Here is an 11,184-nt window from a genome sequence, read left to right as displayed (position 1 = left end):
CAGGGGCACACCTCTCACAGAAGAGGGCGCTCCCCCTTTCCGGGTCGTTTCAATTTTCATTTTCGGTTTTTCTCATCCAAACTAAACTCATCGCGTAGAGCAAAGCTACTCTAAGGTATCATGGTATCCCCACCCAGATCATATGTGAATATAATGAATGGCCTATTTGTTTTCGTGTCGTGTCGTGTCATGCGTGTGTCGGTGATTTGATGGCGGTTTTGAGCGTGTATATATGTGTGTGTGTGTGTGTGTGTGTGTGTGTGTGGGAAGTGAGATGGTCCACAGTCAAGAGATTACCATAAAAGCTTCCAAGCAGAAATATAAATCCCCGGTACCTATCCTTTCCCTCCCCCCCTGTTGTAGAATAGAGAAAGAAAGAAAAACAAAGTCATATACCCGGTGTCAGGTAAAGGGGGGAGGGAGAATCTGATCAAGGATATAACAAATGCCGCTGTCCAGATGACTGATGCAATGAAAAAGAACAAAACAAAAATGACAGAGATGGAGAGAAACAAAGATGAGAGAGATTGGAGACGCGGTCCCCGAGACGTGGTCGGTCAAGTCGAAAATAGCAAAACGAAAAGAGAAGAAATAATATGTATCCTGTTTTCCCTCCCGTCACGAGGGCTGTTCATGAGAGATCGAGGCGAAATGTGTTTGCTTGGCTGCGCGCCAGAAGCGAAAAGGGGCAGCACGTGTAAGCCGCGTGTTGATTATGGATACTTGGTGTTTTTTGCATGCCTTGTTTCTTGTGGCGAGAGGCTGTCTTGCGATGTGGCCCCGCATCCCTTTTTTCTTTTCTTTTTCTTTTTGCTGATCTTGTTATTCTGTTTGAAGGAAAGAGAGGTAAAGGTTGATAGGCAACAGACACATCTAGATCATGTTGCCGTTGACGCTAACCTCGAAGCCGTCGCCCTTCTGCCTGAGCGCTTTGGCAAGCATCAGCTCGCGCATCCAGTCGATGCGTTCGTCGCGGCTCTTGACGGCGAAGTGGTGCGTCTTGCCCGTGCCGTTGACGCCCTCGGCCGGGATGGACGACGCGCTCGACGAGTGGTGGTGGCCGAGGCCGTGCAGGGCGCTGCTGCGCTTGCGCAGCTTGGCCGCCTCCTTGTCCTTGTCCTGAGGGATGAGCTGGAAGCTGAAGGCGGCCACGGGGTCGCTTTTCTCGCGGCTGTGGGACGAGAACTGGACGGCCTTGAAGGCGGCTGAGAGCTTGCTCTGCGACGCCAGGCTCGAGCACGCGATGGCGTAGTCGTCGACGTCGACATACTCGAGCGTGCGGTCGATCGTCTTGGCGTCCTTGTGGACCGCCAGCCGCGTGCCCTTGAGCGTGCAGAACGTGTCGTTCCACTCGTGGCGGAGCATCTTGGTCTTGCGCTTCTTCATGGGGCCCTGGAAGGTGATGCCGTCCTTCTGGGCGGCCTCGGCCGCCTGCCTGACGGGGAGGGCTCCGGCGAGGTGGGAGATTGGGGGGATGGCCTGCTCGAAGGGCTTGGTGCGTTCGATAGGCGACCAGGGATAGTTGACGCGAGGAGGAGCCTGCAGAGGCTGCTGCTGCTGCTGCTGCTGCTGAGGGCGGACGGAGATACGAGGAGATGTTTGCCTCGGGGATGTGCGAGCGGTGGGGGTAGTGGTGTTCTCATTCAGGGCAGGGAGGACGGGGAAGGAGGGACGGCGGGCGGATGCACGGGACTGGGTGCGGCTGAGAGGCGGCTGCTGCTTGACGATGCCCGGACGGTAGTTCATCTCAGGAGGGACGGATTGAGAGGTATCGCGCGCGATGCGGTCCATTGGCACGGCAGTGACGGGAACGTCCATCTCGGAAAAGGGGGTACCGAAGCGGTAGGGGTTCACAGGGCTTTGCAGATCCGGCGACATTGCATCGGCGCGGTCCATGTGATAGGGGACGAAGCCTTGTTGGTAGTGGGGAGGCTCGGACTGGGAGGGGGGAGGGACCGTGGAGGCCCTGAGGGGCCTGGCACGAGGAGTCTGGCTGCCCGGGATGGAGAGCTTGGGGAGGTGACGAAGCCGGTCAGGCTGGGCCTTCATGGCAGGGGGAGCCATCTCGAAGGGCGGCGTAGGGGGGACGGTGCTGCTGCCCTCGTGCTTCTGGAAGTCCAGGAACTGACGCACATTGTCTTGCGGGTCTCTTGCGGCGACGTTGCGGAGCGCGGCCTCCTGAAGGTACTGCAGAGGCGTGGCATTGCCCGGGCCCAGAACGTCCGAGGAAGCGACCACTGACGGGACGGCATCCGAGATGGGTCTGAGGATCTGGTTGGGGTCCAGGGCTCGGGCAGTCTGCGGGTTGCCAGGGTTTCCGGTGATGACGACCTGCTCCGTTTCAAGGTCGACGAAAGGGTGTTCCTTGCGGAAGGCCTCGATGAGACGTTGCTGTTTCCTGTACTTGGAGCAGCTCTCTCCCTTTGGGCATTGGTGGGGCTTGGGGACGACCTGCTCGATGCCGACAATGGACACCGACTCCATGGGGGTGATGATGTCGTCGTGGGACAGCTTCTTGGGCCTCCTGCGGCTGCTCTTCCTCCTCCTCAACCCACAGTCGTCCGCCTGTCTCTCGGCCGCTCTGTTCTCGCGGCTCTCCTTCTTGACTTCCCGGCTGGGCTCGTCTTGGATGGGCGTCGGGGCGCGGGGCGAGCTCGGTCTGCTGTCCCGCAGCACCTGGATCTGGTTCCAAACGCGCGTCCTCATGCCAAATGACGGAATGTCCAGCTCCTTCAGGTCCTCAAACTTCAACGTGATTAGGATGGGCCCGTTGATGTCGTTCTCCACGAAGCGGCCGGCAACCGAGAGCTCAATGCCGGCATTAAGCATAGACTGCGCAACCATCTCGGGGGTCCACGAGACAAGCTCTCTTGACTCGAACTCTTCGTACGTAAACTGGAAGGGGCCGCTCTGTTGTTGTCTATACTGAGGCATCGGCGGTTGTTGCGGCCTGATATGCTTGAAAGGCTCATCAAACGGCCGCGCCGTCTTTGGTGTGATGGGGGAGAGACTCAGGACGGCCTCGTCAAAGTAGCTCGAACTGGAGGCGCGGAACAGGTGCGGGCCTGTAGGACCCTCGATCTTCTTGCTCGATGGCTCGACCTCGGCAGCGTACATCATGCGCCCCTGACTTGACCTCGGCGTTGTCACCTCATCGTAGGATGAAAGTGTTGTGATACTTGGTTGGCCGCCGGACTGCGCGCATGTTAGTCGCTGCCACCCGGCGCTGCTTCAAATGCAAATAAATCACTTACAGAGTTGACGCTGATACGAGGGGAGTTGTCCTCGAACTCGCTGAGCACCTCATCGTCCATTTCCATGTCCATGAATTCCGTTGCTACCGATGTTGGTCTCTGTGGCTCGGCCTTGATACCGAAGAACGTGTCACGCAAGGTTGCCTTCTCGCGCATCTCATGGCGCATGCGACGCTCGCCCATGGCGTATTCCTGTGGGTAATTCTGCGCCGAGGGGGTCAGCCTGAAGCCGCCACGCGCAACGCTAAACCCATTGGATTCGACAGGGCTTACCATTTCGTGTATACCGGCGAGGGGTGTTCTTTATGCGGGAAGTATGGAATGTCAAAGAGGCATGGACTGGCTGTACCCGACTCGCAGTCTACAGCGCAGAGTAGCCTCTTCTGAGATATTTGGTTTGGTGGAGTGGGAAATTGGGGGTAATTGCCGTTGCCGGCAGCACTCTGCTCTAGGGATATCCCGATGGTAAAGCCTGTAGGTGGATGGTGGGGGGAGGATGCACGCAGTGCAAGCTGTATGACGCCTCAGGGAGGGTGAGTCAAGCTAGGAAACGGACTAGCAAAAAGCAGAGGAAAAGGAAAATGGTCCAGCAGAGCCGAATATGCTCGTTTGGTATGTAGCAGGTCGCAAAAGAGAAGAAGGAGAGGATCCGGTACAAGGCGGGCGCCTACCGCGAGTTATGTATGTCTAGTGTGTCCATGCACAGCGGAGCGTGTAGGGGTGACGGATTGGGGTGTGGTTGAGGTCGGATCACAGCACATAACGCAGTGCACGCGCAGTTGTCCCATCACCCCCATGCCCATATCCATATGCACGGCGGTTCTGATGTGATTCGACCGGTGGCACTTGCACACGGATCCGATGGTGGTACACTCAACAGGCCAGTCCAGTGTATGATAATAGCCCGGTGGTTGCGTGGACAGGTATGGGTAGGGATGAGATATTAGGGGAGTAGAGAGAGAGTGTGTGTGGGTGGCTAAGCGGGCAACGGCCTAGCCAAGGGCCATGGACGACTATGGGCGGCGGGCCCTTGAACGACGAGGGCGGCGCGATGTAGTGGCTGAAGAGGTACGTTCTAAGTTGGTTACCTGGTCAGATGGGAGAGAAGAAGGGGGGGGGGGGGGGGGGGGGGGGGGGGTTGTGAGCCGGTCAGCGTCCATGTAGACGGCGATACACAACATCCAGCACTTGCACTTGCACTTGCAGTAAAGCAACACGCAGGACGCAGGACGCAGCAAGTCCAGGACAGGCACAGCGCAGCGCAGCAGTCAAGAGCGGCAGGAGGAGGAGGAGGAGGAGGAGGAGGAGGAGGAGGAGGAGGAGGAACCGGCGTGGGGAAAGGAGGGGGGTTGCGCGTGAATCCGAGAGACATGAGAGACAGAGTGTGGTGAAGGTAGGTGTGTGGTGTTCGAAGATGGTCTAGACGGCGCGAAGATCGGGCAATGTCAGCTATTGATTGGACAGAAACGGGAACCAGCGCAGAGGTGAAAAAGGCAGGCACCGCTGAAGGCCTTCCCATTGGACAAAATTCATATTGTGCGACTTTATTTTAAGGAACGCTAACACGCTATTGGCTAGAAAGCCCGACGCACCCCGGCACCTCTGCGGCGGGTTTCTTTTCTTTTTTTAATTAAGCGCCCGTCTACTCGATTCGGCGGCCAGTCGCTGTCGCTTGTCGTCTGGATTAAAGTGGGTACCCACCCGCCGTCAACGGCGTGAGAAATGGGAAAGGCAGGAAGGGGGAGACGGGAAAAAGACACAGAACGGAAAGAGGGGAGGCGAGGGTGGGGATCGGGTCCGCTGGTTCATGACGCTAAACTCGGCTCTCTCACCTCTCTCACCTCACACCTTCTCTCGCACCTCACTCACATCTCACCTTCAACCTAGTTACTAAGTTTACACGCCCCCAAATGCCACTAACCCACCCACCTGCACATGCCCATCACAGAGACTCGACATATTGTTCGTCCTACCCTCCTCCTCCCCCCCCTCTACCAATCGAACTAAAAGCCTAAAGGCCCTGTCCGTCACCCTGCAATGGCCAGGGGCAGGACGAGCTTCCCCGGCACACACACTTTCTCTCGATGCCTTTCGTGGTGGTTGCAAGCCAAAAAAGTAAAGAGCACTCGACCCGCCGCCCCGCTCACCAACTGCCTACTACCTACGGAGCATGTAGGTACTACTATCTAGGTATATGCTTGTGTCATCGTCCGACTGCCCACAGCTCTGCACTGAGAGTTCGGTGGATAGATGCGTGTATTCGGACCCCACGCCGTCCTACCGCCTGGTGTTCGCGGTTCCCGCCATGCCACTGCCACGTTCTTGTTCCTGTCATCGGATTCCCATCTTATCGTGTCCCTTTGTCCCAGGCCAACCCGCCACACGCGGCGGCTCTTGTCTTGACTTGACACTTAGCAGCTAAGTCGTGTGCATCAGGCAAACCCCAGGCGCCGCCACACTGCTATCCAGCAGTGGCAATGTAATCGAGGAAGCAAGCCCAGTCCATCTTTTTGCGACGACCCCCCCGACGGACTTTTGGCCGGAAAAGGCCTCGACAATGTTTGGATGAGTACCTCAGTTCTGCATCATGACCATCCATGGAGCAATCACAGACAATCCTATCCCAACACCGACCACCGCCCGCTCGACCGTCCATCAGAAAAAGAGATGGTTAAGAAAAAAAAAGCAAAAGTGCCAGTCCTCTCGACCCCGGTTCCTGCCTCTTTTACCGTTGCACCCCCCCCGGCTGCCCACAGCCACCAGCAGCAGCTCTGCTCTCGTCTCGACGAGCTTCCGACGGCAACGGACAAGGGCAGGACAGGACCCCACCATCATCAACCGACTTTCCCCTCACCGTCTCATCAGCCACTCGGTTCGCTCGTCGGGCCTCCATCGGAGGGATCCCATCGAGAGCTGAGACTGCTCTTCTGGCCAGGACGATGGAGGCCAATGATCTCACGAAAACAAAAAAGACCCTTGGACGAGGCGATATCCTTCGTTCCTTTGTGGAATGGGTATCTGGCGAGTGGGACGGGATAGATGGTCTGCATCTCAATGGGTCCTGCAAACGATAGCTTGCTTCATATCTGGCCGTTGACCCGTCGACCCGTCGCGTTGCGTTGCTCCACCCACCCGGCGTGCGACCGTCGGTGCTGCCCGTTGGATTGCTCGGCCATTAGCCTCGCCTCGCCTTCAGCTCGCAAATCGAGACGTCCCTGAACGTTTGCTGCCCAATCGCTCCAAGACGATAGCGAACAACGTGATCACATGCAGCCACGGCACATGACTTTACCCGCCCCCAGCTGGCCTTCTCCCCTCGCCGCTGGGGAAAATTTGATAACGGAAGGCGTAAGTAACTCTCATCGAATCGCCGTTGTGTTCCTTGTCGCTTACCCACGTATGACTTCATGACCTTTCGGTCCTTGCAGATGGCGGTCTGAATGTGACGAGAAGACATGGTTTGTTGCAGGACGTCTTTTTGGCTTTTGCAGCCGGTATGTATGCACCCGTCGTTAGCTTCCACAGCTCGATGCCGTGGAACAAATCTTCTTGGCCTTGTTTGCTCGGTGGGAATCGGAGAAGCCTTTCGGGGAGAGCGAGAGCGAGAGCGAGAGGGAGAGGGAGGGAGGCTGGTGGGAAACAGGGTTGATAGGTTGGCGGCGTTCGTGGACCTGGAACGGGTGGCACGACAAGACTTCGGGGGCCAGCTTTTTACCCCGCAGAACGGTTGAGACAAATATGCAATGTGCCCAATGCTTGAAGGGTGAGTGCTGCCCACCCTCTCCTCCTAAGTTCACGGATTGGGAAGTGGTGATATCCGATAGTGCTGCCGGTAATCGGACCGCTGTGGATTGGCTCTTACCACAACACTCTAATCTGGACAGGATCTGATATTAACAACCCGAGTGAGCCAATTTCCGTCTGACCATGACAAAAATGTCGAGAATTACATCAATACAATGAGCCTTCGTATTGTTGCTGCCCGGCAGCCACTTCCAATCTCCTCCTTTCGGGGGCTGGCAAGCTTCGAGTTGCGCGACATATGCCGCCGTGTGTCAAGGTCGGTGAAGCATGGCGTGCGTATACTCCACAAGCAATGGGACAATAAGTGGGCTGGAAAGACGAGGTAAAGGTCGGCACTGGGTGTTATCGCTGAGTCATGGACATCCTAAAGATGCCGTGAACGACAAACCCAGTTCTTGCGTTAGCAGTGTGACGCTCTGCAGGGAAGCAGAAAAGCACGCTCCCGCTACTGCGTCTCCATCTTCCATGTCCATTCCAAGAGGTGTTCGATGCGTCTCCGAGACATGAGGGACCGTGGCATGAATCGACGGGACAAAGGAATGTTTTGCCTTCTTCACCGACTCTTCACGTTGCCTGGCATATTCGTGGATGATGTCATCCGATGGATCCTGTAAGTGAGGGAGGAAGACGTGTCCGACGATGATGCTGTGGTGTCTCGGACAGATCATTCAATAGCCCCCCCGCCTTTCGCCATGTCTCAATCCTTTCAACGACACCCAAGCAAATCTTGTCCGACAGTAGCCGGGTTGCGTAGCGAAACACCTGACACGCGAAAAAGTGAACCGTCAACCAGTAGGATGGCAAATTGGCGAGATGCCACTGCTAAGAGCTGAAGGAAAGCCCAACAAATGGTCAATTGACTGTCGATAAACGTGCTTTGCGGCCGACTCGACCCGATGATCATTGGAGATTGTGTACGAGACTGTGCGAGCTTGCAAGGCAATTGGACGGGCCTCCACGCTCAATCTCTGATCCTGGAGGGAAATCATCAAATACGACCAACCTTGACAAGGGCCCAGTGCACCTTGCACACCCCCTCACGCCTAAGGGAGCTAGGGGGTTGTCTGAAGGTCCAAAGGGGGGAGCATGGTGTGTGGTTTGGGGAAGACTCCTTCGGGCGAGTTAGCACACCCAACTTCGAGGATCCTCTTTTGCGTGTGTGGAGGTTGAGACTAGGCACTCCACAAATATGTCCCCAGTGCGTTGCCTATGTTCCCCATTGAGTTTACCACAACACATCTTCACGCGCACTCACACGATGGCGGACCAATGCGAGTTCCGCACCACCATTATCGAGGGATGACTCTGATGCTCATGTCAGACAGTGGATCACGAAGACCAAAGAGGTTTGTGATGGTGTGGACGAGTCTCAAAGGCAGGAACATTGAATTGTGGACGTTGGTGAGACATGGGGAACGTCTGTAAGATCGCATGGCGGTGCGGCGCTGGTGGCTTGAGCAAAACGGGCAGATCATCGTGATTTCGGTCCGCCAACACGCGCTGCACTAGCGGCATGTCAAAAGGGCTCCCATTTCGCAGTTGCAAAGGTGAGGCGAATCGGCTCTGGGGGAATGGCTTATCTGTGGTGTGCTTGGCAGTCTTCCATGGGTTGTATTACAGTCAAGATCACAATAAAGGCCCTTGTCTGCGGTCGCCTCCTGGGGACCCCCCTTCATCATGATCTCTGAATGCAACCTCGCATTTGCAATTGGCCATTCATGGGGGGGCACATCTTGATGTTGTTGGGCTGCTTCGCTGCCACCCGGCCTGAATTGAGTTGTTGCCTGTCAGAAAAACACTTGCCGGTGACCAGCCACACCGACAGTGAATTACAAAAAACAAATAAAATAGAGATGCGACCATGAACTTCATGCGAATTATGGCATGGTGCCATGGGGTCCGAGAGCAAGCCTCGTTGGGGGCCGAATTTTGCAAATCTCAAATGTTGTTTGCCCTGTATCTGTGAATCTGTGCCGCAACAGCCAGAGTCAGTATTTGAGTAAGCCAAGTCGGGGTTTGAATCCAAGAGAGTAGATCCACAGGTTCAGCGGGAGAGCGGGAGAGCATGGATATCATACAGTGCTCCCGTACGGTATGGAGCTGAGGGTCTGGGGGCAGGGGTCTCCTCGCCTCTTGAGATTTGCGCAATCAACGAAAATGGATCGTCTCCCGGGCTGGATAACGTTGCAACGTTTGGTGGCTCACCGGCCGTCCTTGGAGCTGCGGCCGTAAGATTCTTGTCCAAAGGCAAACAACGCGCGCCGAGCGAGGCTAAAGCCTAGAATTCTCGAGTCCTGCTAGGGTCTGTGGTGATATGCCGCGGGTGACTGGGGTCTAGAAGCAAGCCATGTAGCGCCGTTGGTGAGCTGTTAGCGGAAGGGCGGGAGGACTGGGATATCCGGGCATGGTCTTCTCCGCAAAAGCAGTAGCGGCCGTCTCCCTGCCATCCGACGTCTTAACCCTCAAGGTTTAGCGATATTGTTCACATCGCATCACACTACACTAGCCACAACAGGATAGTGATGATGAGCAGTAAACACACCTCGACGCCTCAATGTCCGTCGGCGAATCAGGGCCGCACCTGTCCGGTTTGTATCGTTGCTGACAAAAGGACGAAGCCGACAGAGGCTGTGAGCAGGAGAGAACGGTGGGTGGTTAGAGGAAACGGAAATTGCTGTGTGATAGAGGCGTCCACCTCTCGCATCTAATATTGGTTGTTGTTAATGATCCCGTCAACTCGACTGAACGATTCGATGCTATCCACAGAAGTAAACGAGTCTCTGGTGCCGAGGAATAGTGCTTGGCTAGGCCGATCGACAATCATGCGATACAAAAAATGCGGTTGCATTCTGTCCAAGGTTATGTCAGCTACAGTGGCGTCCGTACAAGCTGAGAATGCGAGGTTGGATGAAGTCGTAACGAGGATCCATTAGGCAGTCGTGGTGCGATGACCGAAAGGCAACCAACTGGCAAAGGCTGCAATAACGTCTAGCCGGATATACTGGCGTATTCCGCGGAATGAATGATGACGAGCGGCGGGCAATGCGGCAGGCAATACTGCGGCACGGGCGGGACGGGCAGGAACTCGTTGCGGATCCCGGCCAGGGACCGGGGGAGCAAAGAGATTGGCGATGATCGTAGGCATTTGTGATGATTGGGATTGTCAGCGGGCGGAAAACAATCAGGCTACTGCGCGAAAGAGAAAAAAGCAACAGACCCCGGACTGCGTGCCGATGAAAACATGTGCGAAAGGCACGGCACGGATTCTGTACATGCTAGGGGGGCCGGGCTGGTTGCTTGGTGCTGTTGGGTTCAATTGCCTACGCACGACAGTTTCGACGGCAGGATTGCGGCACGGTAGATGGAAGGAAGGCAAACCAAAGATCCGTTACGGCCAAGGGATCGGACGGTCGGTTGTGTTGTGTTGTTGGGGCTAATTAGGTCGGTCAGGTGTGTGTCGTTGGCACAAGCTGGGACCATAATTAGCCCGCATATCCTAGGATTGAATTATTAGCACACTATTGAAGTGCAGTGACATGACGAAAGCAGGGTTAAACTCGCGGCCGCGAGGGCTAAATCCCGCAGGTTGGGGGTTAAACAAAAATAGCAGCGGATGTTAGTCGAGGTGCGCGTGGTCTGCGGGTGACGATAAACACCTGCAGCGGCTAGACAGACGATGTGACGGCTCGAAGGGCATGCAGCCGAGACGTGCTGCCCAAATTAGCCCAAGATGTCAGAGCCGAAAGAGGGCAGATGGAGAAAGTTGGAATGACGCAAATGGGGTAAATTAACTGGATCACATCACGCAGCCAAAGCTGGGCGGCTAATTAGGCCGCCAGAAATAGTTTGTTCCGAAGGTCACTGGAGAAACTGTCGGATGGATGAGGTGACGGCGACTGACCTGACCCGAGCGACCCGTTTTGGAAGGTGGTGAGGACATGGTGTCCGCAACATGGCAAGAAGAAGCGTCGTCCATTGTTAGTTAGCGGGAGATCATCGGCGGACCTTGTCCGACGTGCCTCCTCTACGGAAGCAAGCGGAGAGCGTGCACCGTTGCGATTGGACGATTTTTGACAGAAAACCTAACCTTGATTGGGCGGACGGATATCTGAGGGACGTGCCTTCC

The 11,184-nt window shown here is 55.9% G+C and overlaps 1 protein-coding gene across 1 annotated transcript; it reads right to left on the bottom strand.

Moving 5' to 3' along the window:
- Positions 1 to 873: 873 nt before the first annotated feature.
- On the bottom strand, positions 874 to 3,437 carry GLRG_01449 (PH domain-containing protein; the record flags this gene model as incomplete). The annotated part of the gene is made up of 2 exons (XM_008092134.1): positions 874 to 3,195; positions 3,255 to 3,437. 2 exons carry the CDS (start codon positions 3,435 to 3,437, stop codon positions 874 to 876), a joined length of 2,505 nt encoding a protein of 834 aa, XP_008090325.1.
- Positions 3,438 to 11,184: the final 7,747 nt, after the last annotated feature.

The sequence above is a fragment of the Colletotrichum graminicola genome, assembly GCF_000149035.1.
Source record: "Colletotrichum graminicola M1.001 genomic scaffold supercont1.4, whole genome shotgun sequence".
Classification (NCBI taxonomy): domain Eukaryota; kingdom Fungi; phylum Ascomycota; class Sordariomycetes; order Glomerellales; family Glomerellaceae; genus Colletotrichum; species Colletotrichum graminicola.
Note: the sequence above shows the minus strand (reverse complement) of the source record. Positions and strands in the feature narration are given on the sequence as shown.